The sequence below is a fragment of the Echinops telfairi genome, unplaced genomic scaffold, assembly GCF_000313985.2.
Source record: "Echinops telfairi isolate 266 unplaced genomic scaffold, ASM31398v2 ScPeMD7_7467;HRSCAF=8505_1, whole genome shotgun sequence".
In the NCBI taxonomy this organism is placed as follows: Eukaryota; Metazoa; Chordata; class Mammalia; order Afrosoricida; family Tenrecidae; genus Echinops; species Echinops telfairi.
The window spans coordinates 6,819,166-6,847,114 of NW_022111368.1; the positions used below are offsets into that span (position 1 = coordinate 6,819,166).

General features: G+C 43.4%; 1 protein-coding gene across 1 annotated transcript in view; it reads right to left on the minus strand.

Annotated features, from left to right (window-relative positions):
- Positions 1 to 6,696: 6,696 nt before the first annotated feature.
- IRS2 (insulin receptor substrate 2) overlaps positions 6,697 to 27,949 on the minus strand; it is a 31,239-nt gene continuing 9,986 nt past the window's right edge. The window contains exon 2 of the mRNA XM_045283893.1: positions 6,697 to 9,292. Within this exon, the coding sequence (XP_045139828.1) occupies positions 9,288 to 9,292 (5 nt within the window). The 3' untranslated portion in view covers positions 6,697 to 9,287. The remainder of the gene's footprint in view (positions 9,293 to 27,949) is intronic.

Genomic DNA, 27,949 nt, shown 5'->3' on the forward strand with positions numbered 1-27,949 from the left:
AAGTAGTACATTGACAGGGAGCTGCCAGAAATTCACGCCGGATTCAGAAGAAGATGTGACCCAAGGGATATCATTGCTGACATCAGATGAATCTTGGCTGATAGCACGGCAGAAATACACAATAGTCCTTGTTCCTTGAGGCTTCCTAACCCCCTCCACCATTCCCCCACACTATCAAGACACCAGTCCTGCCTTTCACTTCGGGCTCCTTCAACATGAATTATAAAGCTAGACTCTTGTCAGGGTTTTAGTTCAAATAGGTCCACCAATGTACCTTCTGTCTGCCAGTGGTGGCTTGTGTGTTGCAATGATGCTGAACAGGTGTCAGTAGAGCTTCTTGATTCAGGTGACTAGGAAAAAACCCTGGAAATCTATGTTTGAGAAATCAAAACCATCAGTGAAAACCATCTGGAGTACAAAATTCTAATCTGCAACTGCTAAGGAGGGTGCAGAATTTGTTGCAGACTGGGTTACCCTGAGCCTGGGACTCATTTGATGGTAGCTCGCAACAGTAGACCGTGGTCAGGATGGATCTCAGATCCTGATCTTTTCTTGGACATTCTTGGAATAGCACATACTATTTTAGAATACATGTTAACCACTAAGTAAACGAAATCATTCTATAATCCTTAGAGATTCTGTGCCCTGCACGATCCCCATGGTGCTGTTCCCAGGGGCATTTATTTTCTTAAGTGCAATGCCAAGCAGTTCTACTTTTATAATCCTCAGAGATGCCAGGACAACACACAGGGCCAGGATGTATAGCCCTTCAAGCTGCTCCTTGCTCAACTCCGGGAGTGCTACTCTCACAAGCAACAAAGTCAATGTTTCTCAGTACCAAGCTCTGAGTAGGACGACCCTGGCAGCGAGGGTTTGTTGTGTGTGTAAGAACTCGCTAACTCTTCTCCCATTACGTCAAAGAGAAACAGCTGCAATGTCTTACTCATGAAGGCTTCCAGTAAATGAGACCGTGATTCTTTCATAGTCGGTGCTGGTATTTAACAACCTTTATTATTAATCCTTCATTATGATTAAATTGATTCACTCATAGTCGGTGTTGGTATGGACAACCTTTATTATTAATCCTATGGAAAGGGATTATTTAGCATTGTATTTTGTCCTTTCCCTAGTGATACTGTCCTTAGAAAAGGTCAGCTGACCCATATGCTTCTAAGAATAGCTTCTAGTGCCATTGGAGATGATATTAAATTACACCTGAGATTTCTCTTTTCTAGCTTCTGTAGTTCGAGCTAGTCGTGTATTTTCAAAGGTCCAGTTTTCCAATCATTCACAAAACAGCTTCCAATACTGAACCAAATTCAATACCAAAAACACGTGTGAAGAACATAGTGGTTGAATTATTTGCAGGGGCTTGAAAATAAACGATTATGTTTATGATCATGATAAACTGATCGTTTTCTCCTACCTGTTATTGTTACCGGTTATCATAAAGCCCAGTCTAACTCACGGGGATCCTGCATGTGCGGAAACAGAATTGCTGCACAGGGTTTCAAGGCTGGACCCGATCTAAAGCAGATTTCATACCAGGCCTATCTTCTAGGCATATTTGAACCACTAGCCTTTCATCACACTGGAGCCATCCAGTATCTGTTTAGTTGTGGTTGTTAGGGGTCTTTGAGTCCGTTCCTACCGACTGATAGCAGCCGGCCTGAGATAGAACAGAATCAAACACTGCCCAGCCCTCCCCCACCCTCTTGACCACTGCTGTGTTTGCGCCCACTGTTGCAGCCCCTGTATCCATCCATCTTCCTCGAGGTCCCCCTGATTTTCACAGAGGTCCACCTTAGCAAGTGTGGTGTTCTCTTCCAGAGACTTGTCGGAAAACGGAACCAAACATGACGGCATACCCAAGATACATGAGATGAGCTCTCACCAGTCTCCTCTGTACTTTTCCTTGACAGACTTGTTGTTCTGCTGGCCACCCATGGTGCTCTGGATATTCTTTGCCAACACCGTAATTCAAATGAATCGAGCCGATCTGTTGCCTGTTATGAATCCTATGTTTAAAAAGCACTGTCAGTGTGGTCAATGTCCACCCATGTAAGGAGATAGTGCATTTATGGTAAAATTGTATCCAGATGGGTATTGGTCGCATTTTCATTCTATGCTGCTGTTAGCAGTCGCTGTTGACTGCCAACTGATTAGACACCATCCCTTCTTAGTCCTTGTTACTAGCACTTAGCTTTTGTTCAGCTATCTGACAGCCAGGTGCTTCATGGAACACTACATCCCTCAGAGTGTTAATCATCCATCATATTTCTAAGTGCTTACTGTACGAGCGAGCATGTGACTCAGTCGCGCGAGGCAATAGGGTGGTGGTTCTGGGATCCTTTGCATCACTCAAAAACAAAAAAAAAGTCCCAAAGAAAGAGGGACTGACTTCATTGGTGACGATTGTGGGAGAATATGCTGCTTGGCATAGCTGCAGCCATCTAATAACATGAGGGGACAAGTCTGAGAGATATGGGCTCCTGGGGAAAGCTTAGCAGGAAGATAAAATCCAGGGCCTTGGCTGATGTCATTTAACAGCTAAATTAACCCACTCCTGAACTTCTCTTTATACCAGGTAATAAATTCCTTGACTGTTAGTGGCTTTCAGAGCCTCAGAGCAACAGCTTGAGACCCTCACTGGAGACCTTGTGAGAAATACAAATTCTCAGGCCTGACCCTAGACCAACTGAAGAAAAGAGCTTATGATGGGTAGGGGCCAGTAATCTATTGTAACAAGCACCGCAGAGGATTTGATGCACCTGCAAGTTTGAGAACCACTGGTTTAATTCATTGAATTTGGTTTTCTATTACTTGCAGTGAAATGCATTCTAATGAATTCAGCTACCTTATTGCACTTTAGGTAGCTTTTCTGGGGGAAATCTATCAATCAATATGATGTTTTATGACAATCCCATCCAATAATTAGCAATGTCATAGACAGAAAGCTCCAAAGAGAGGAACACATTTTGCATTTTATACATTCACTATTGAGAGTTGGCAAACACCCAGAAAGACTGGAAAATAATCCAGTAGGTTTCTCATGCTATAGGGATATACAGTGAACCCTCGTTTATCGCGGTTAATCGGTTCTAGACCCTACCGTGATAAATGAAATTCCGCGAAGTAGGATTCCTTATTTGTAAATCAAATATTTTCATAGTTAGAGCATAGAGGACATGAAAAAACACCCTTTAGTCACCATTACACTCGTATTACCCAATTTATTAAATGAAAAAGGGAAAATACAGTAAAACATTTTGCACAATTATCATTTATTATTTATTATATTATTTATGGCATCAAGCGTGTACAGTATGAGCCAATCAGTGGCAGTAATGACAGAGCATGCGCTGTTACGCAAAAACCGCGATAGAGTGAAGCCGCGGAAGTCGAAGCGCGAAGTGGCGAGGGTTCACTGTATATCTTTTTAATTAGAGCTTTTAAAGATGATTCTCATCTCAGGCAATCTAGGATTCATTCAGCTTGTCATCCACCAGCTTGTGGTCTTCCTGCCTGATCCTCCTGCTTCATCAGTTCCTACAGCTACAGGAGTCAGGGGAAGCCTCCAGCTTATACTCAGAAACTTGAAGCAGACTGGACTTTCCAACTGTCTAAGCCATTCCTTGATAAACATTTCTTTCTATATACATAAAGAATGGATGCGTTTGAACTATGGTGCTGGTGCAGAATATTAAACGTATCACGGACTGCCAAAATAACAAATCGGTCTCAGAAGTATGGCCAAAATGCTCCTTAGGGGTAAGGATGGCGAGACTTTGTCTCACATACTTTCGACGACATGTTATCTGGAGAGATCATTCCCTGGAGAAGGGCATCATGCTTGGTCAACAGAGGAAGAGCCTGGATAAGATGTGCTGGCACAGCGGCTGCAACCATGAGCTTGAACTTAAATAATTGTGATGACGGTGCAGGAAAGAATGGTGCTTTGCTCTGTTTTACCTAGGGTCACGATGAGTCAAAACGGATTCGATGGCTCCGAGTAGCAGCGTACACATACACTCAGCACTGGATTAACTCCTCTCCGGACCCCAGCCTAACACAATCTCATAGAGCTGATTATTGGGAGGAGCATATCTTCCCATTGTTTGCTCCCTTTGACCACATATTATTTGGAAGAAAGCCTCAGAGAGCGAGTTCAGCTTCAGCTTAGGTTTGCGTCAGAATTCCTTTTCTTTCTGACCAGCAAATTTGCTCCACCCCCACTCCCCTTTTCTTGGTACTGATTACCAACCACTGTCTCGTTCTTCTGATCTCAGGCTAGAAGAGGTTGTGGTTCACGTGTGCCATTCGTCCATTAGACTAATTGCTTCTTGGAGCCTTTGGTTTTCTTTATTCTCCTTCGCTACAGGAAGAGACCAATTCTTGTGTGTAGATGGTCCCTCACAGGCTTTCAAGACCCCAGATAATATTCACCAGATCAGGAGACAGAGCATTATTTTAGAAATCGTTTTGCCAATTAAGCTAGATGTCCCCCTAGGCTATACTTTTTAGTCTTCCTGTTCAGTGGTTCAGGCCAATGTCTAAGTAGTTTCTATAACTGTGCCTCCTATATGCGCTGCTACGTATGAATTCACGTGTCTATAGAAATGGCCAGCACTGTGCCCGCGTGTTTGTGTGTACTCCCATACAACCTCTCTCATCAATTGAGTATACCTATCCACCTATGTATTTACTCAAAAAATGATTGTTGGTTATCACTGCTATTGCAGGTCTGCGTTGTTACCGCATTTATCAAATTTTTCCTGTATCCTCGCCTACCTCTCAATGTCTTCCTGTGCCTTGGTCTCATTGTGTTGGTCTCCGCCCCACCCCCCTCCCCAGTTCCCTTTTTTTCATTATAATTAAATTTGTGTACTATCTAGTTGATTTTTTTCCTTCCTCCCTGTCCAATTCTTGGTTACCATGATTTTTTATTTCCAGTAAAAAATGTGTTCTTGGCTTCTTATAATAGTGGTCTTGCATAGTTTTGTTCTTTTGTGACTGATTTACTTCATTCAGCATCTTAACAATTTCTCACAGCCAGTCAATTCCAACTCACAGCGACTCTATAGGACAAGGTACAACTGCCCCTGTGGGTTTCTGAGACTGTAACTCTTTATGGGAATAAAAAGCCTCATCTTTCTCGCTCAGTCACTGGTGACTGGGGGTTAGCAGCCCAATACGTAACCCCTCCAGCACCAGGGCTCCTTTATTTAGCATAATGTCCTCTATTGCCATCCATATTGTGAGCTGTTTCTTGGATGCCGCCTTAGTCTTTATCACTGCTTATCATTGTAGGTTAGGAGCCCTGGTGGTACAGTGGTTATGTGTTGGGCTGCAATCCTCATGGTCTGCAGTTCAAAATCACCAGCAGCTCCACTGGAGAAAGATGGGGCTTTCTACTTCCATAAAGTGTTATAGTTTCAGAAACCCCCAAAGGATCATATGAGCCAGCATTGACTGGATGGCCATGAAATTATTGTAGGCATGTTCCACTGTTTACCCTCGCATCCATTGTTGGTCATTGTAAATGATGCTGTGTTGAGCTTGGGCCTGCATACTTAGATCACGGCCCTTTTTCTTTAGTGTACCTGAGTGGAATTTGCGGGCCATATGGCATTTCCATTTCTAGCTTTGTAAGGGTGCACCATGCCACTTCCCAGTGGTTGTATGATTTCCTAGTTTCACGCACAGTGGATGAGAGTTCCAACCTCTCCACAGACTAACCAGTATTCCTTAATTTACTAGCACCCTTCTTGTAAGGGGTAAGGTGGCACGTTATTGCAGTTTTGATTTGCATCTAATGGTTAATTACCATAAACATTTCTTCATGTCCTTTTCTAGTGTGTCACAAAGATCAAACTCACTGCCACTGAGTCTTTTTAAACTCAGAGTAACCCTGCAGTACTGGGTCCTACTGCCCCGATGGGTTCCTGAGATGCTAACTGGGAAGGACTGAGTGGTTTCCAACTGCTGGCTTTGTGGCTGAGGTGAGAGCTTGGCCTATTACACCCCAGAGCTTCTTCATTCTGTCACAGAGGGTCACTCGAAGTCAGCAGTTGTCAACCCTCTTTGGGGGTCGAACGACCCTTTCACAGGGGTTGCCCAGTTCATAACAGTAGCAAAATTAGTTATGAAGTAGCAACAAAGGTAATTTTATTGTTGGGAGGGGTGTCACCACAACATGAGGAGCTGTATCAAAGGGTCATGGCATCAGGAAGGTTGAGTAGAAATGGACACCACAGCATCTAACAAGGTTATTGTGGAGCCAGTGGATTTTGCAAATGGGTAACCCTATCAACAGAAGGGTTGGAAGCTGAAATGTTCCCAGAGACACCTCAGAAGAAAGCTCTGGTAATCTTTCCAGAAACCAGCTCGAGTACCCTACGGAGCACAGGTCTTCTCGGACACTAATGGTGCCACCCGGAGATGGCCCCGAAACACACACTCACACACACACACACTCTGCTATGATCTGGTTGGGAGTTAGTGTTGTTAAAGCACTTAGAATAGCAACCAGCGCATATTTTGTATAATGCTTTCTTTTCCCATATTATTTAATTTTCTGAAGTTCCCTGATTTTTAAAAATAATTTCTGGTTTCTGGAAAAATAAAAAAATGTCAAAAAGTAGCATTAGGAGTCTAAAGTGGCTTTATATGAAATGCAGAATCCACACAGAAAAATATCCTCAAAGCTTTATTCATTTCATAAATAATGTATTTTATTTTATTGCATATGGCTATTAAGGAGAGCATCCATGATCAATACAGACTAAATACAATGCACTATTCTAGTTCCATTTATCCTTGTCTCCAGCAGCGTCACATTTACCCTATATACAGCGTGTACATTGGAAGACAGAGCAAGATAAGTTAAGTCTCTTGTCATATCACAATAGCAAGAAATATATTTAACATCTTGATATTCAGAAACAATACGTACCCCAAAAGAAAACACTGTTTAATAACTGTTAAAGTTTATATAGCAAAAAATATTTTAAATTTAAGGTAAGTCAGGCAAAATGTACAAAGACCCAATATACATTGTGAAGTTTTAGCAAACATAACATTTATACATTTTGGTTCCATTCTGTAAACTAAATTAAAACTGTAAATATTGCATATGCCTTTTTTGAAATGTACAGGATAGAGGAAAATTTAGTATATTTTGCTTTGCTTAAGTTGCTGTATGAACATGAGCCATCCGTACTGTGGCATGACTACTCTAAGTGCACAGGGCTACTTACAGGTGAGTCCATAGGCTGTACTCAACAGGGTCCAGATCCATCTTATGGTACCTGGGCAGTTACAGAGCAAATACCACCCATCCATTCTTATTCCCAAAATTTGATTAAAAAGAAAACAAACAAGACAAAACAAAACAAACCACTTTAGGACATTTTATACATTTTAATAAAGTGTATTTTACATAGAAATTGACCTTCAAACTAACATTGTATGGCCTATGCACTGCTGTGATGTGTAATTTCAGAAAATTAAAACCTTAAAAATGTCCAGGGGGATTACTTTACATTCAACTTTGTCTTGTCATACAATCCTCTGTTCTAAAAGTTCAGCATGTAAGCGGGAAGACTTTTGCATTGCCATTAAATATATTTTTAAGACATTGAAATTTTTTTGGTCTTCCTCTAAAAACCTCATTTTATTAATGCATTAATCTATAGTGATAGATATCTATATATTTATATATATATTTCTCCATAGTATGGATTTTTTTCTTCTTCCAGGTTAAAAACCAAAACCAAAACAGCGAACGCAAGGAAAAGAGGATTCTCACATCTCTGATGAATTAGTGTAGCATCTATCTGACTATCAGAAAGACAGGCACTGGGGATGCAACCATGGGAGGGAACTATCGACACCTCTCCAATCCGATGTATCAGGGAGCAGCCGGCGGACAGAGCGCTCTGCTGGTCTCGTTCAGCAATTCTTGGTGACATCTGTGATAATCGCCACAACACTGGTATGTTCCGAATACTGAAAACATCAAACAAGGGTAGCCTTGTCGGGAATTTTCTGACGAGTGACATGTACTGCAAGATTGTTTTCCTTCTCTTTTCCCAGGAATGCCACTGGCGCCTGCAGTGCCTCTTTCACAAGTGTAATTATCAGCGTCGTCGTCTTTTTCTCTTTTTTTTCTTCTTCTCCCTTTTGTTCTGTTATTCAGGGCAGCCTTGTTGGCTGGCATGACAGAATTATATTAAGGATAATAAATACAGTTTTTTTTTAAATCTGCCAAACCGACGACCACCCTTCAATCGCTAGCATGCCTACGTGAATTTTTGGTTAAAGAAATGCAAGCTCAAGATTAAGGGTAGCAGAGAAATTTGAGCTTGTAAGTAGGATAAAGGCTTTTGCAATTTTAAGTACCTACATAAACATCGACAGAGAGCAGATTAAACGAGTCTGTTAAAGGTAAAAAGATACTCACACCCTGCCCAAGCCCCATCCCCCTCCCACCCCCACAACCCAATACAGTTGATGATTTTCAAAAGTAGGTTGCGTCAGTTAATGTAAGTATTATTTATTAATCCATCTTCAAAGTCTGACCCCAAATTTCATTTCCGTTTAGAAATGTCAGTCCCACACCGGGCTCTGTCTGTGAGTAAACACTGCAGATTACCTGGATTGAAGTCCAACAAGCAGCTGTCTACGTGAACCAGTTCAGTAAGACCGAAGACCACCCTCAGACACACTCGCAGACAGATAGACAGGAAGACCTGCTGCACCCCAACCACACAAATCCGGCTTTATCTTGAACTGAGGTAGGACTGTGGAGGTTTTGAGTGTATGCCAGTAAATACCAGATTTTACCACTTGAATGGGTTTTCATAGCGTCTCCTAGCATGCTGAAGAATAATTTGGCTTGGCCAAAATAAAACGTTTAAAAAAAAAAAAAGACACTGGCCACAATTTGAGGCCAATGAAAATATCCAATTTTCTTGAGAATAACTTCTTCAGCTAGCGTTGTTTCTTTCTTTCTTAAAAACAAAGCGAAACAAAAACCCCACAAAAACAGCAGCACAACAATGATGCCAAATATAGGGAACAAGTAAGTGAGGCAGGTGTTCTTTCCTTGTGTTGATTCTTGCGTCTAATACCGTCCGTGTTTCGGAACTTAGTAACTGCTCAGATCCAACAGTGAATTTTAAGCAGCTTCATAGTAGGGGTGGGGGGTGGGGAGAAGGTTGAACACCTTCTTTTAATGTTATATTCTGATGTGTGAGGTCATGGTGATAAAGCCAGGTAGATCTTCATTCTGAAAAAGTAAAGAAGAGACGCGGTCAGCAGGGATTGCCATGAGCACAGAGCCAGCTTTCCGAGTTAGAAAGAGAGGTCTCTGAACGCGCCTCTACATTCCAAGTCATTGTCATCAAGCCATCCACTGAGAAGCAAACATTGACTCTTCTCATTTTCCAGAACCAAGTGCAATGTGAAAACTCTGATTCAGTTTTACTGGAACCAGGGCTCTCAGGGTTTACAGTGGGTTGTGAGGTCTATACAGTAAGGTTCATCATTTCAATGTAACAAAAACTATTGCCATGTGTTTCTGTACACCAGATAGAGAGGCCTGATTTTTCCTTTCTTTCGTGAGCTCTAATCTCAGTTCTCCACATGCACTGTGGGGTACATAAAAGGTACCACCTTCCTCACCGGGCTGGTGGAAGATGAGAAGACAGAGCATGTGAAGTGCTTTATAAATCATACCTCTTATACAGATGTTTATCCAATGAAGAAAGTGAGACAAGTACTTTGGTCCCCAGGACTCTTCCAATTAGTTAATCTATTCCTAAAAATGATCTAGGTTCCAAAAGCTCCTTTTGTTGGTACATAATTACCTCTCATCAATAGAAAAGGTTTCTTTTATCTACCATGACTTTCCTGTGTTCCAGTTTAAGGCATTCGCTCTTGCTCTGAGCTCAGTGGGGAGACGAAGTGAGTGTGCTTAACCAGATCTGATTGCTTCCTCCCATCCAGGTTGAAGGGATCACACTGGTTGAACCTTTCCTCAATTTCCAACATCTTAAGTGTATGTTTACTTGATACATTCCTCCTTTAAAGGGCAGACCAGATTTGAAACAATTTGGCATTTAATAACATATACGTTTTTGTTTGTTTTTCAAGCTGCTTGGCCTTTTACCTAAACCACCATGATGTTAATTTCCATCATTCACAATTGTAGCCATTCAGTCACACATGAACACTGCTGGCCCTTTCCTATCCACACAAGGCAAGTTTCCTTCTATGCAGTTGTCATGACATACATTCCATTTCTAACGACTTCTCTAACATCATTTAAAATCCTCATCCTTCAGTCTTACCATACTCTCTGACTTACTGGTCTTTTGTGAATCGAATTCTTTTCCCTTTAGTCTGTGTACAGTGCACCAAATCCAGCGGAGAGAGACATTGTTTAGCGGATCCTAAACGAATGCTGAGCGCGAGTATGTGAAAATGGCTCTCGAATACCACTCTCTGAGTTCATATTCTTTACCATCAACTTGAGCTGTTGTATCCGATAGCCTGAATTATGAAAGCTTATATGGATAATATTTGTCAAAGTGCAAGGTAAATATTATATCTTTCCATGTCTTTTAAAAGTTCCTACACGGTTAAATTTTGGCGCAGTGTAATCATTTCTTTACAAGCCTGAAGTCCTTTAAACATTTAACAGGTAAACAATATTTTGTAAACAGACTATAATAGCTGAAAATGGGGCAACAAATTTTCTTGTAAGTAAAGATCTGTTCTGTCTCCCGGCTATTCGTTTATTAGCTTTGTGATTTTCTGTCCCAGGAGAAAGCAGTGAGAACCTAACTGGTTTGAATCTCTTAAAAAGTAAGCATTTGCTAAAAACCAAAGAGACGTGCATTTCATCCCCAAATGAGTTTGTATTTTGCAACTCAGGTCCTGCCTTTTGTGAGACAAATCCCACTGCCACCACAGGGTAAACAATCAGGGGCTTTCTATTCCCGTGAAGATTTCCATTCTGACAAACCTATAAAGGGACAGCTTACTCTGTCCTGTGGGGTCACAATGAGTCACCATTGACTCCAGGGCAGTGAGTTTTATGGATTCGCTTATAGAAAATATGTCTAATCACAGGTTGTTTTCTTGTTACACGAACAATTAGCTAAATGTGCTAAATTATCTCTTGTTAACGCTATAGTTTTCAAACATTTTCAAATTTAAAATCATGGTCGTGTTAATGAGTGTGTACGTGTGTGCGGGGCTGTTTACAGTTGAAAATTTTAGTTTTTCCACTTGCAAATCCATGGGGCCAGTGAAACTTAAGACTCTGTTTTTTAAAAATGCAGAAACGCAACTCTTCCTTAGCTATTCATGAGCTTTAAGTTGAACAGGCCAGTTATTTCTGAAAAAGTATGAAACCCAGAGGAAAACCTTCAGTCCTCAGCTTTGGTACTAGGAACGAGAGAGCTGGTAAAGGCAGAGCAATCCTTCAGCTGGTGACCTTTCAGTGCTTTGTTTCGGTTTTCTAATTCTACTCTGCTGCAGCACCTAGGCCCAGGGGACACAGGTGCTTAGGAGACGTCCAGCCAGAAGGGAAACCACAGGGCAGCTCATCTAATCATCAGGGGAGGCGTGAACGGCGTACAGGTAGCCCTCCCCCACTGGTTCAAAGGTGTTCTTTACGCCACTTTGCTTTTCTGGGAGACCTAGAGAAGTAGTTCCTACTTCAGCTAGCTGAAAGAAATCCAAAGAGGGTTTTTGCTTTGACCAGAAGAGCAAGGTACAAAGCGAGCCTTCAAGAGGCAGCATCCCCCCACCCCAACCCAGGAGGTGAGCATGGCGGCAGCGCCAAGCCCCTTCCAGGGTGCACTCGACATCAAGCCGCCAGAGCCTTGCATTCTAGACATGACACTCAGTTAGTGTGATTGCATTTTAGGGAGTCTGAGAGACACTCGGAAAACCCCACATAAACCACTGAATGGTACATCGCTTCTTCCCTTTAAGGCGTGTGACCTCAGCTGGCGACGGGATGACTCCTAGCAGACTCTACTTTCGGACAGCGGGGGAAGCCTGTGTTTCAAAGTCATCCACAGCCCCCTGATAACCTGGGTGGAGTGTGATTTGCATTTCGGAAGCTGACTATCACGAGGTTACCAGAAAAGGGAGAAAAGTTAATCCAAAGACAGCAACGGAGCTGGGAATTGCCAGACCATCGTGTTGTTAAGGTGACACTGACAGAGTAAACACAACTCCCTATGAGGAGACCAGGGGCTGGGTGAGCCCAAAGCCCTCTTGGAAGAGGCATGCAGAGGGGCCAAGGCTGGAAACATCATCTTCTGTTGACTCTGGGGCCCAAGACACAAAGGTGCTCTCCGTGGAAGAGAAGCTGCTACAGACTGGGTGAACAAGGCCATGAGATCAGCGGCAGAAACAATCTGGGTCGAAGATGCTCACGGCTTTGAACATGTTTTTAAACCTGTAAACATTCACTGGAGCAAACCAATGTGGATTCCCCTGGCTCCCCTCCTATTAAGTAACAACAACAACAACAACAACTGGTTTCTATGGATGCTTCCTGTGACAGCTCAGCCGCGCTGAGGCTCATTAAGGCCTATGGAATTTTACTCTCCTGCTACTCGCACACAGTCATTGAAAACCTATCCGGTTACCTCAGACCTGCTCTAGAGACGGCTCTGCTGCGCTGCGGCTGCACCGGCAGATGCGCACACCGGTTGTAAACAGAACCAGCCACCAGAAACACTCCTCCTTGAGGGGGAAACAAGGGAACAGCGGGACATGGGCCCAACCTTGAACCCAATGGCTGCGGCCTCGCTGAGCCTGTGCAAAAGGAATCTGACCCAAGGGAGAGAGCTATGACACAGGTACTGGTGAAAATGCACTTTAAAAAGAACAATACATTTGAGGAAAGGAAATATTTATTTGCTCTCTCTTCTCATGAGTTTGAGAAACAAGGCCTGAGGCAAAACCAGGCATCCATCGACCAATACCTAAAATGCCCTTTCCAAATGGGAGGCAGTTGTTTAAAAGAATCTCTGGGTCAGGCCCTGAACTAGCATCAGTAGTGAGGGAACCCAGCCTAGAGAGAGAGCTGATATGCACGCTACGCAGGAAGCACGCCTGAACTGAAATGATTAACACGTGGCCAGAGGTCAGGCAGCTGTCTGTAGTCCAGGCACAGCCATTTAGACATCAGAAACCAAGAGTTCGCGCCCCTGGTTGACGACTACCACTGAAGTGTGGCCACCCCCCCCCACCTGACAAACACTCACTCATCAATGTCACCGTGGATTCCCAGAAAGACACAAAGGAAAGGCAGGCATTGTGAAACTCGAGTGTAGGCTTGAACCCAGGACTGTGAATGCACTTTTGCCTTTGTTGATAATAATAATAATCTTAAGTAATGTTATCCCACCCTCAGGAAATTGGACTGGTTATCCAAAAAAGCCTTTTAATGCAAATCATCTGCCACTCATAAGCTTAATATATTTGTGCTTCCTAATAATGACACTTCAACAAAATATACTTTTTTTGATACCTGTGTTAACTATGTCACCAGCAGAGAAGAGTGTATCAATTTTGTAGTTACTAGGAATATTCTTTAGTATGGGAGATGTTCTTTGAACTCATTAGGTATAACAACAAAACAAAACAAAGAGACATCAACACTCACATGTTGCTTGGGGATGCAATTACAGAACGACAAATACCAATTTGCGAAAATGTAAAACTTTGACACTCAATGAATGTGCCTTACACAGTATACCCCTTTCAAAGGGCATTATATTGTTGCTTATTGTTATATTTTTTGGTTAAAGAAGCCCACTAAACGAAGAAGCTTATGTAGAGCAAGTTTATTTAGAATTTCTTTTTTAGCACGTGGATGAAAGCTCTTTCACATGACATGTCATACAGGCCAGTGATTCTCCCTCTTTTCTTTCTACTCTGTCATATATGACAAATGGTGTTCATATGTGGGCTACAGTCCCATGTGCCAGTTAACATAATTCCTGCCTGACTAGCTATAATTTCACCCCTCTTTTCTTCCACTTAAAAGAGCAATCAGAATGCAAATGAGAGAGAGTGCTATTACTGAAGTCTCAACTTCAGTCTGCTGACTGAGAGAGAGAGGCCGACCCCCAGAGAGTGAGAAAGGAAAGGCAGAAGAAACAAAGAAAGAATTGGAAAACTCTGGTACTAAACAGTATAGTCAAGTGACCCATGAATTTCACACACCACTATGTCACACCCCTGAGCCAAGCACCAAGTTGTAACAGTAGCATTAAAGCTAAATAAATAAATAAAGTTTTTATAAAGGTCTACAAAGTTGAAAGAATTTATCCAGGCAAATAAAATCAAGCATACCTATATTGACTTGGGGTATTGTTAATTATTGGTTATGGTTCCTCATCAGACCATAGATTTCAGGGTCCTATCTCAGTGCTCTGAGGACCCCAGCCTTGCCAATTCTGCCCAGGAGGGGCATGGTTCTTTTCTGGACTCCACGCAGAGCTCCGTGTCCCAGCGACAGGGGTCATGGTACTTAACCAGCTTTGGGTGAGCAGCACTGGAACAAATGGGGTGGAAATGCACGGACCAAGTGAAAAATGTTTCAGTGTTTTGGGGTCTCTGTGAATTGAAAGTGTTACTACTACTGATGTGCATGACAAACATAAGACACCATATGTTTACACATTAGATTGTGCATTTCTCTTAGCTACTGTAGTGAGAAAGGAAATAGAAATAAACCCTCTGATGAGGGCAAACAAGTCCTTTAGGCCTGTCTCAGAGCTGTTTCAACTCCTGGCCCCCGCCTCCCTACCCCCATGTTAAGCACAGAATTTACAAGGGATAATAAACCTTGTGGTGACATGAGAAATACCTAGAAAAATGAGCCTGATAATTCCATATATCTCCTTACTTACAAGCCCGACGTTCTAAGAATATGCGAGAGGGAAAAAAAACGGGGTTAAGGTAGAATATGATAACAAACAAGCTTGAGATTCTCAGAAAAAGTTTCTTGGACTCTTCTTTTAAGTTGGAAAAAAAAACTCACTTCAAAGGAAAATGTGGGAGATGAATGAAGTTTCCGATGGTAAATTACTTTTGTAACCCTACTTGAGAAAGGTCTAGACCTTTCTTTTATATGAGCACATCACTTCCACTGACAATTAAAACCATTCCATTTGAGTGCTTGTTATTAAAGAAATTTCCTAACATCAAGTTGCGACTTGATGTTAATGACACAACACAAAACAGGATGAGACAATCTAGTTTTCATAGGAGGCAGGGTGTTAATAAAAGGTATCTTTCCTTCTGTAGCTCCTGGTTAATCTTTCACATAAAAGCTTCTTGCCTTAATCATCCAAAACCTGACAGCAAACAGGTCTCTTCAACTATTAATTCCTATAGTTTGTGCTTCATCTACATATTCAAAATTCCACAACCGCGAAGCAACACTAATTTCATCGTGCAAGCCTTGGCAGATTTTATATCATAATACTTGAATAACCATTTAGTTTTTGTGTTTGCTATGGAATAGCATGTGCATCTTGTAAGCTATTCTTCGGTGGCATGAATTGTCGGCTGCACCTGCAATCGCACCGGCCAAGAGACACCATGTGACCAGCACCCACACCAGACGGACCTGGGGAGTGTCCGGGAATTGCTGATCAGGTCCTTGCTCGGAAAGGGTGAAATGGCAGAACTTTTCTAGTTGAGAAATAGATACGCAGGAAACAAGATGACTTGCCCCAATGTCTCGTCACTGGCCAGCAGAAGGGCCAAGACCTCCACTTCTTCCAGAAAACGGTTCACTGCTTCACATGGGGCTGCCCAGTAGCTAAGCGTTTCTTCTGTAGATGACAGAAGATGAGGCCAGTTGGGGGAGGCGGTCAAAAGGATACCTGAAACTGTTCCTTGAGGCCCAGAGGAGAACCTTTTACACTCTCTTATCATCATACATTTCTGTAAGATTCTCCCCCAAAGGCATTAAATGTCACACAGGACATACATTTCTGCTTTATGCACCGGCCCCCTGCTAGGCAACAGGTTCCCGGAGGGGAGGAGGTTCATGACTCTCCTTACACTATGGCCCTGGTATCTGGCATCATCCTCGATAAAAGTTTGTTTGCATGAATTGACATGAAAAGAGAAACCCATGTGCCAAGCACACCTTTACTCACAGGCAAAAATAAGGTCTGATTCTACTACTGTTGTGCTTCCCACTTGGTTCAAAAGGAGCAAACTAGTATCTTCTGGAGGATAACAGAACTCTAGAACTGTCTGAGACCCAGAAGGAAAAAACAACAACAAAAACAGGTTAAGTTTTCATTTCAACAGGATGCCTCCAATTTTCCAAAGCAGAGGTAAAACAGTCCCTGGCCAATCCTGGTCTGCAGTCTGTGTATGTAATAAAGGTTCAGAGGACCACAGTCCGGCTCATTCATTTCAACGTGGCCGCCTTCCCACTCGCCTGGCAGAGGTGAGTAGGTATATATATCAGATACCTTAAGGCCCACAAGGTCTCAAATGTTGACTATCTAGCCCTTTACAGAAAAAGGTTGCCACCCCTTCTTCTAAGGAACACACACACACACACACACACACACACACACACACACACACACACGGGTTTCTAAGGTTGATAATGAAAGAAACCAGAGACATTTTATCAAAACAGCACCAAAAATATCTGTGTTGAATTAACTGAGGCCAGTTCATACCCCTTTTGCAAATTAGCTGTAGGCTTATGCACTTTGGAAATGCACTGCTATTAACCATGTGATCCTGTTACAAATCCTACTGAGAATAAGGAAGTCATGAAGCCAGCACAATTTTGGAATTTACCTTACCTATCACTGTTCAACCTGGTTTTTCCTGTATTACCCCACAAGTACCACATAAATCCTATTTTTATTAAATATATCATATCAGAGCCCTGGGAGTCCAATAGCTATGCTTTGGGCTGTGATCTGCAAGGTCGGCAGTTCAAAACCACCTGCCGCTCACTGGTGAAAGAAAAGGGTTTTCTGCTCCTGTACAGGTTGCAGTGTTGGGATCTCACAGGGGCAGTTTTAGAGTTGCTTTGAGTCACATCGGACTCCATTGCACTGAGATCTTTTGGGTTATTTGAGCACTTTCGTAAGTTTCATAATGCTCTTTTTCCTTTTTAGTTCACAGAGAAATAAGCATTTTCTAGAAGGCTGCATTTGGGGCACACAGAACTGATATCTTTTATATGACATTACCAAACAGGAAACTCATGAATGAGTATGGTTACATGGTTAAACAAGTCTTTGAGGGAGGTTCAAAATTACATTGTGGTTTTCATGTTAAATGAAATGCAGTAATATAGAAATTTATTAAAAATTACGGCCTACTGCAGTGTGATGCCTTTCATAGTAGTAAACAATTAAAAAAAAAAACAAATAAATAAACAACCCTGCCAAGAGGGACATGATCTAATACAAGAGTGCTACACCACATGCCTGGTGGCTTCTGGTCAGCCTCCTTCTGATCATGCCCTTGCGTCTTGTAGGCATGCAAGCACAGCGTCCTCGCAGAGCCCCTTCTCTATAGCTCTGTAGGTGGATCCTCCCTCCGTCTGTCATGCTGGCGGGTCTAGGATTCCAGCTCTGTCTCTTAGCTTTGGGGGGTGACCATGTTGTGTGTGGTTACTACTAGCTGTCAGACATGCTAATGAAGCTCAATTCGCCACCTCCCTCCGAGGGGCTTGTTGGGTGCTAACTGTGCACCTTATGGGTTAACAGCCTGCTGCCTAACCCACAGTGCTACCAAGAGCTCCTGCTGGTGACAAATTGTTCCCCCAAGCATCCATCTCAAAATCATGCTGGTGTTCACCCAGAATCTAAGAATGACTCATCCCCACACCTTAAAGCCACATGCCATTCTGATGGCTAAACATAATGCTGCTGCTATGGAAAACACATTGGCCTCACACCATCAGGATCCCAGGGCTGGCGCCCAGGAAGTACTACTTACCAGCTATGTAATCTTAAATCCATCAGTTACCTGTCTGGGTTGGCTTCCTCATATGAAAATACACACATTATCACACACCTGCCCTAAATTCCTTCTTGGGTCATTGCGAAACTTTCAAATGAGATTGTATGTATAAAATTTATAAACAAAATATTCAGATGAAATTTATGTATGCCTTTCTTTCAACCTATCAAAAACGTCTACGTGGCTACTCTAACTAGCCCTGTGAGGTTGGAATTCCTGTGCTTTCTCTGTGCACCTCTAAACGATGCGCACATGTAACCACATGTTGAGTTTCTGAACAACCGTCAACACTTCTGAAGACTAGGCTGCACACAGCCCTGGGATGCCAGGGAAACGACCCCTCCCGCTCGGGCTAATTTATGGAGTCACAGCCAGGCCGTCTCTGAGCACAGTAGCCGTGGCTCATTCATAATTATATTCGTGAATGACATCAGGAACAATTGCAACTTCAAACGGCAAATAAACAACCGCTGAATGCACAAAAACAATGGCGAATGGCTCTCGGAATAAAATGAATAAACTTGTTTTAATTGGATAGAAGCAGAACAGAAGTAGAATTGTCCCCCTCCCCCCGCCCCCTCTGGGGGGTAACTATAGGCCATTTAAAGCTAATCGTCCACCGACACTGCAAAGAGCTAGGGCCTCTGCCCAGCAGCTTTTTTCAGGCACTGCGGACAGTACAGAAACCGCCCTGAAAGAGCCTGCATATGTGCACAGCGCAGGCAGCTGCAGGCTCCAAGAATCCACAAATCCCTTCTAATTGCACATGGGCTGAGCAAGGACAATGTGTCACACAAAAACTAGACTCCTTGTCCTCCAGGTCAGTGGAATCGTATTTTTGTTCTCTAAGGTTTATGCAAAAAGGTACACACAAATCTAGCTGGACATTTATATCCGTGTGCCCCAGATGAAGATTTACATTCGAAAGGAGGACTCGGCATTGAAACTTCAGTGATGGAAGTGCTAAATTACGAACTATCTTTCTAAAGTCGATTTACTTAAAACAAAACAACAAAAAAGCAGCAGCAACAGTGGCAGCTGATGGCCAACCCTTTGCCCATGAAGTGAAGATGGAGCAGAAATCAATGTCTACGATTCCGCTTCCCCCACCTCCAGGGACCCTGGGCTCATCCTCCCTGCATGACTTGATGGCCATTTACAAAATGCACAATTCACATGAAGTTACACTCACACCATAATGTGACCGCAAAAATCTATGTGTAAGCCAAATACAGGTCCTGGGAATGTCTTCGTTTGCCTTCAAAAGGGAACCCACTGTGCCCCAGAGCGGATTCCAACTCACAGGGACCCGTGTGTGACTGAGTACAGCTGTGTCCACAGGGTGGTTGCTGGCAATCATCTTTGTGGAAACAGATTGCCAGGCCTTCCTTCCATGGCGCTGCAGATGAGTTCAACCTACCACCCTTTAGGTTCAGAGTTGAATGTAAATCACCTGGGTCACCTGGGGACTTTTCCTTCATCTCAGGAGACCCAAAGATGGCAAGGCTTTTCTGAAAATGTTTATGGGGCCAGGAGGGATGTTACACGCTAGTGGGGTGCTTCAGGCAGGTGGCTAGCCTTGGCATTTTATTTCTGAGAGTCTTGGGGAGATTCTAATGAGCAGAGAGTTTGGAATGCACTGAACGCAATCCCTCCTGAAGGGCCCCAGGGATTGGGTGACTTGTCTACGGGCAGCAAACTGGTACCTTCCTAACTAGGAAGGGCCTCCTGCATCTTGAATCTCCGTGTGGGGAAGTTCTCACTATGTGGGGATAGAGGACAGAGACAGGCAAGGTCAGCCTCTGCCAGACCCGGCTCGTGTCCAGACTGGAACACAGTTGTAACATTCCTGAGGCATGATCACACACATGCCTGGTCACCCTTCCCTCTTTTCCAAGGAGAGGAGAGCAGCTTGAAAGAAGGAAGCAAGCCGTCAAGACACACGGTTCTGTAAATCGGGGAACGTTTCAATCAATTATAAGAGAAACATGTCTTGTGTTCAAAGAAAGTGAAGCACTCTCTGGATGGGATCACATGAGTGGGCATCACCGAGTCAGCAGAGCAGGTAGACCCTGCGGAGGCAGTGCGTTCATGCTCAGGAGAAGAGGGTACAACGACGCACAACTCAGAGAAGGCAATCAATATCTTCACAGGTGTGGAAATGGCTGAGCCGTGAAGGTTCCCAAAAAAGGGCGGGGGGCAAAAAAAAAAAAAAAAAAATAAAAGAAAAAAGAAAACTGGACTGTAACATTTCTGGTTTCTGACAAGTGGGGTAAGTCCTGGGCTGCTAACCACAAGGACAGCAGTTCAAACCCACCACTAACTTTTGAAGGAGAAAGAGGAGGCTGTCTGCTCCGGTCAAGGCTTACTCTCTTCTCATCCTATGGAGTTGCTCTCTACTCGGTCCTAAAGTGCTGCTATGAGTAGGAACCACCCGATGGTATTGAGATGAAAAGAAAAATAGTAAGCTCACTAGGAACTGATACTAGGCAGCTCCGCTAGCCCCTGAATGTCCCTGCATCAGCCCCAGCACTGGTCACGCGCACTTTCCCTCCCAGCCATGCAAAACCACCCACTGCCACTCACTCCTCACGGCTCCTGCCATCACCCCTTAGACACCACATTTGCAAGGGCCACCTCACAAACCAGAGGGATCCCAGAAGGTCACAAACAGAACTATCTTCTCCAGAATGCATCCTTGACAGTCTAAATTCAAATTACACAGTTTTGGTCTGGAAGCAGTAAGTCAGACAAGGAAAACAAGTAATTAAAAGACAAAATGATCCTTATTCGTATCTTATTGAAAATGGATGCGCTCCCTCAAGGCATTGTATGCATGCTATTATTCATATGTCTTCTTCCTACAGAAAAATGCAGGAAAACAGTTGACCCTCGATTCTAGACAGACCTACAAGATAACTCATTTCTGGTTCTAGAACTTATAGGAACAACGTAAAGGACACCACGTTGGCTCATCAGGTCGATTTAATCCTTTTATTGAGCTTTTTCTCCCCAGCAGGCTGAAGGAGCAGGATCCTTTTACACAGAGCACACTACTGATGAGGAAGTTTTTACACCATTGGCGCTAAACCCATTCCATTAGTGCTTTGCTGTTGAGCCAGAATCTCTATGAAATATATGGAATGATAAATTATAAATTTGCTACTTTCTATCATTTTAGATTCCCAATTAACTGAAGAATGAAATCAATTTGTTTTCTAAGTCTAAATTTAGCACTTCCCATAGCACAGCGGCGTAGACTGGGACCGCTGCCATCAGGAAGAATTAGAAGCAGCCGCAACATCGCAGACACAGCTCTGAGAGATTTAGCTTTCTGCTTAGGAATTGTCTGAGGGACTATTTTCTGTTTTGTTTTCAAAAAGGCACCGCGTTACATGAAGGAGCTAGAGCCCGACAGGGACGGGTCTACAGGAAGGAACAACCTCTCCAGAGTGGGGAAGGGCTCTGCATTCTAGTTGAAGAGCCAAGGCCACATGGGCATGCCACGAAGGGTCTGACACCAGGTCCTGTCATCAAAACAAAAGCCGACAGCTATTTCCAAAACCATCTTTCTCTACAGGGAGGCTATCAGGACGAGGCAGCATTGAAAAACTGTTTTCCAGGTCTTTAGCTGGTATTCGCAAATTTTTATTTGGAAACAATGTGATCCAGTGACTACACACATGGGCCTCTATCTGCTGTCTACCTTGTGAAGATTTCCATTCATTTTCCCAACCTCAAGGGCACCTCAGTGGCTTCTTTCTATTAGAAGGCTTGTAGGGCTTTTCGAATTCCATAGAAAATTTTCGAGAAAGAAATTCAAGCGTTGACATGTACCTCACCAAGGACAAAATTATCAACCGGGGCTAACCACAAACACTGCAGCAGAATTGGGCAATTCTAGGATAAAACACTTCAAATGGCTTCCGGATTGCTCCATTACCTGTTCCTTTTATATCATTAAATATGAGCCAAATTCCTTAGCGTGCTCTACCAGGTGTACATACTCTGGCTTCTCAGTTTGACCTCACCTCCTGCTCTCCCCGTTCTGGTCATACTGGCTTCTCTGTCTTCTGTGACCTCTGAGGCTATCTTCCGTCTCAGGGATTTGCACCGGTTGGCTGTATCGTGTCCCCCACTAACGATTCGCAAGCCTGGTTCGCTCACCGCTCTCAGGTTTCCTGGCTCTAACTTCACCTTCCCTCCCTTCTTCCCCACTTTATTTCCCAGAGCATTCATGACCACCCACAATATATCATGTTTTCTGCACACTTCAAAATTATGTTCCCCTAAGCTTCAGAGGCTTCTTAAAATGATCTTTCGTTTTTCTTTTCGGCTCAAAACTAACCAGGACTGTGATGTTTTCCAAATGGGTGAAATATTTTGAAGGTACATGCGATGCACTGGTATCGCTGTAATATAAGGGGGGGGGGCGCAATAATTTGGCTATATTTAATGATTGATAGGCTGATGCTACCCTTTCTGCCACTGCCCATCCTGCTCCAAGTCCCACCTGTCACCCTTCCCAAGCAGCCCTTCAGTGAAGTTCCTGTCGTTTTTTTGTTTTATTTTGATTTGAAAAGAACAGCAAGAGATGGCAAAAGGTAAGAACGACAGGAAACTCACCTGGAACCGACTCCCACATCAGCCTGACGGGTTGGTAACACAGAGCTGCCCAGCCAAGTGTGACTTCCCTCCTCCAACTACAGTGGCCACCATAGTGGAAGGCAGGGGCTTGAGCAGCAGTAAGGTTTCAGAGCAGGAAGCACTGTGAGCAGTGGGGGCTGGTGGTGGCAAGGAAGCCTCCTTTGCACATGAAGGGAAGGGGGCTTTCCTGGGTGGATCATAGATGTCTGTAAAAAGGAGGGGAATAAACGCTTTTTAAAAGAGGCTCCAAATGCACCTTGATGCTACTTTTACAAAGACAAAACAAAACAAACAAAAAGAAAACCAACAACCTATTCCCATCCAGTCAACTACAACGCATGGCGCCCTTTCCCACATGTGATGGAATCAAAGGGCCCCAGAGGGCTTTCTCGGCTGGAATCTTTCTGAAAGCACACGGCCAGGTCTGTCTGTCTTTCCCAGAGCCTCTGGGGCCGAACCGCCAACTTTTAGATTAAACACACAAACAAAAATAAACTCACTGCCAATCCAGTGGCTGCTGACTCACTGCAACCCTGTAGGACAGGATAGGCCTGCCCCTATGTGTTGCAGACACCGTAACTGTTTACCGGAGTAGAAAGTCCCATCTTTCTCCCTCAGAGCAGCTGGTGGTTTTGAACTGCTGACCTTGCAGGTCACAGGCCAATGAGTAACCACTGCGCCACCAGGGCTCCAACTGCAAACCATCTGTGCTCACCTGGGACCTTAAAGGTGTGCCTTAATGAAACACAACCCTACTTGGGAATTATTACAAAAGAGCTATGGATAATATTAGATATTTGTGAATACTTGGTGAGAAGATATGAGCGAAATATCCAAATGCTTATTTTATTTTCAATCGAAGGGCAGAGTTGCCGGCAAGTAGCAGTACCGTGATGCACCTTCAAATACAAACTTCCTCACATGTGCACACACACAGTGGGGGAAAGAGCAGAGCACGGAGGACTGAGGAAGGGTTCAAAGAAAGGACTCACGGTCACACAGAGCGAAGGAGTCTATTTGCTGAGCGGTCACTGAGGAGGCAGCAGAAAGGAACTGGGAAGGAGCATGAAATAAAAAACAACCACCTACCCACCGAGCCGTGGCTGGAATACTACCTCTTACAAAGACACCGCCGCACAAAAGGAAAGGCAGTGGGAATTGTGAGGTCAGGCTGCCAAGAACTTGGAGCAAACTGACCTCTAGGAGTTAGGAAATTGTCAAATCAAACCTATGGCAGTCAAACCCAGAGAGGAACCCCATTCCAGTGTCACCTCTCGGCTATACCCCGGGTGTGTGGGTCTGAAGAGGTTGAGAAGTCCATGTGGTGCCATCAGCGTTTTCCAGCCAGGGTGTCCACAATCCAAGCCGGGACAGTCTATTCTCTGTCTTGGGGCAAGAAAACCTCAAGAGTGGTGGGACCCACTGAGGAAACCAGAGTGACTGCCCACAAAGTAGCGCGTGGTGAGATGCTGTCCAAGAGGATGAAGGCTCCAGGAGGACAGAGACCTTGTTTCATATTTCTTCCGTATCTTCTAGAACATCTACTCCTGTGTTAGCACATACTGAACCCTCAATAACTTGACTGGCTTAAACAGTCAACCGTGTTCCACCTTTATGAGATGGCTGAAGACCCAATGAATTCTGAACATGCCAGCTAAACTGGCAGAACTCAAAAGATGCATTCAGAGAGCAATGCTTATCACCCACAGAGAGTTTTCCTATGAACTTAATTAAATGCCTCACGTGGGCGTGGGGGTGGGGGTGCGGGCGACCAACTTGGACATTTTATTGCAGTACTTATTTCATTTGGAACTAAGACCACTAATAAACCAATACCGGTCAATTAAATTGGAACAAATGATAAGAAGTGAAACTGAGTGAGGGTACTAGGTTCAGTGGCCTCTTTAAAACACTGAAATAATCCCAATGATAGCACACTACTATTATATTTGGAAGCTACATAAGCTTTAAAAAAATGAGCTAACATCCCCCCACCCCCCACCCCTGCTTAGGCATGTTGTCAAAAGTAAGCAATAAAAAAGTTTAAGCATTCTTTAATAACTTTATTTATAAATGGTTTTATCTGGCTTTCATATCTCATATTCCCATGCATCTCATCATGATGGTTTTAATTATTTTTTCTTTCAATCAGCTAAATTGACTATAATTAAATCGAAACTCCTGGGTTTCTAATATCCCAAAGAAGATGATTTTGCAGTTTTCGCAGCTAGCACATTTTGCCAGAGAATGCCTAAATAATTCTATTTTCATTTGCACACTGTACACTTACTGGATATCTACTTGGCAATGAAAGCTCTCTGTAGCAGTTTCACTAAGCCCATCTGATAAATACAGTGGAAGTGCTCATGGGTCACTTGGGGCTCTGTTGTGTGCTTTGGTTGCTTATCCAGAAGGTTATTTTAGACAACGTGTATGCATGAAAACCGTTTCCTTTCATGCATCCAGTTATCGTGAAAGAGTGAAACAGAAGCGTAACGTGAATATCTGCGAGGCATCCTTTGAATCACCCAGGCGATGGTGCAGGCGTTTGGCTACTAGAACCTCCTTTTCTAGAAAGGTCTGCAGCCATACAAGTTTCGAAGCTCTGCACTGCAGATAACACGCTGGAGCAGTCCTCGGGCCTCCATCTCTGACCTCTTCAAACAAAAACAAGCTCCTCAGCACGCTTAATCCAGCATCGGGTAATCCTGTTTATTGCCTGGAGTTCCTAGAGCATTATTTGCATAGTTTTTAGGTTTAGTAAGAACAGCCTGGCCTATTTCCAAAACTCCTCCCACTACTTCGCACTTTCCACCCCCCATTTATCCATCCATCAGGGCCACTCTGAAGCCCCAAACCACTCAAAGAAAGCAGGGAGGCACGCGCCCATGTGAGGAGGTCCCTGGCATGGCAGGAACAGATGGCGGTGAAACTCAGATGATGGGTTTACAGACGGATTCTACAACAGACCTGGGAATTCGAGGGGATCAAATAGTCACTGACTTCAGTCCCTATTTTAGGTGACTTCACAGCAGGGCTGGGCACCATACGTAAGACAGCATGGCCCCCAGCTCCTCAGGAGGAAGCAAGACTTCACATAGAGGCTGCGCCATCACCCAGGAACAAGCACCTGGATTCATTTATCGTGACTCCCTAGATAGCGTATCCGAGGCTTTATGCCCTTTACTTCTCTGTTGAACTTGGTAAGTGCTCAACACACCCATTACTATAAGACAGGCTAGTCTGAACTCTACTTTCTTCTTAACCTGAAGAGAAGTTTCATTGCTCCATTAATCCCTGATGGAAGGGGAAGAAAAACCATTTCCCTATTTTCTTTATCCTGTGAGGCAGACAGTCTCCAATCAGTAGCCTGTTGTCAACAGCGATGCTCGGGTAGATTACTAGTGCATATTGCTTATAATGGCAGGCACATGGCCCTGGGGCGGCCATCTGCTAGGAAGGAAGTATTCTCTCCTCTAGGATGCTGAAGAGACTGACAGCTAATGTAAACAGAACACTGAATCACCCGTAATAGCACAGGCCATATATTCACTTATTAGCAAATTTTAAGATAAAAACATGGATGGCCTGTGCAGTTCTGTTCGCTTTAAGTATTCCTTTCTGCTTTAAGTTGGGGGGGCGGAGAGGAGGGCGGCATGTCCATGTCCTCGGAAAGGCGGCGCTCTGGTTAACTTATTCTTTTGAAAACCATTTCTCTTAGAAAAAATTTCCATTGAATAACTCCCCACCCCCACCCCCTTGGAAAGAGAGTATCTTAGAAATAACCAGGGGGGACTGGTGCGATAATCACCTTCCCAGAAGATAACCACCTAGCAACAACTGATTAGCTACTTATCTGTCCTTAGGCAAATTCTAAATTGGTGAGTTTTCAAATAAACTCATCATTAAATAGGTTAATGGCTCAGTTCTGGGGAAACCATTAGTAGACTTAGTCCTCATTAGGAATATATGATATCCACTTATAGAATATATGAATCTTAAAGAGCACTGATGAAAAATAACTGGCTGTAATTAGTTATTAATATTGTATTAATTACTAGACTTGCTGTCCAGGTTGAACCAATCTACAGAGAGTGAAGAGTCACAATTACCTCGATACTTTAAGTCTTCAGATTTGCATTAGCCTGGTTTTTTATTCTAATTTTGTGAAGGAAGTAACATCATTATCTTGAACACTTTCCAAATCTTTACTATCTTGTTTCTTTGGTAAACACTGGGCCCATGATCATAAAGAGCTTTGTTTTCCTGATTCACATCGTTTCTTTACTTAGGTGCCTCTGTAAGCTGTCTAATAACTCTACAAATTCTAACTTGCTCTAGAGGGAGTAGGTTGGATCCTATGAGAAAGTTATTCATCAGGGTAAACAAAAGACAACGAAAGATAACTATGGCAGTTTAAAACACATCCTCTGGTCTGCTCTTTCCTGATAATGCTTACAAGCACCTCTACCACAAACTGAGTGACCTTGAGCAAGTCATCCAGCTTCCCTCAGCTTGTTTTCAATCATGTAACTTTTTCACTTAACAGATCATGGTTCTCAACCTCAGCCAAAAGGCTGCGTGTTAGTTTTCTCCGATTGGCATGAGGTAGCCAGTGCTGCCACGCTGAGTTGAAAGTGTTTTAGTGCATTGGGCGGTAGAATGTCTTATATACAGTGTGCTTTAGCATACAGTCCATGGGAGAAGCCAACCCAAATCCAAAATGTCAGCAGGGTCTTTGGTTAACATCTAAATTACTGTGGTGCTCTTGGGTCCGGCGGTTCAAACCCACCAGCTCCTCTGCAGGAGACAGATCGGTTGTCAGCTCCCTTACAGATGGACAGCGTTGGACACTCCATATAGTGTCACTGTGAGGGTGCGAATCTACTAAAAGGCAGTGAGGTTTGGGTTTGTCTGTTATTGGGTTTTTGTTGGTTTTTTTCTGATGACAATGTGAACAATGTAAACAACAATGTAGTTAAAAGATATGATGAGGTTGTATCACATGAAAATATTGTAAAAGCATCATTTTCCTAAGATTCAACAAAACACAAGTCCTCTGGCTCTGTGAATGTGTGGGCACACCACCTAAGCTTTCTAAGTTCCAAGATTCTTATTTCAAAAATAACCCTGAAAACAGAGATCCAGGGTACCTTGCCTATGTCATGAATGTCGTTTCTTTGCATTAGTATTGAATGCCACAACATATGTGTTAAAACTGTCAAGTCCAGAAAAAAATGCTTTTGAATTT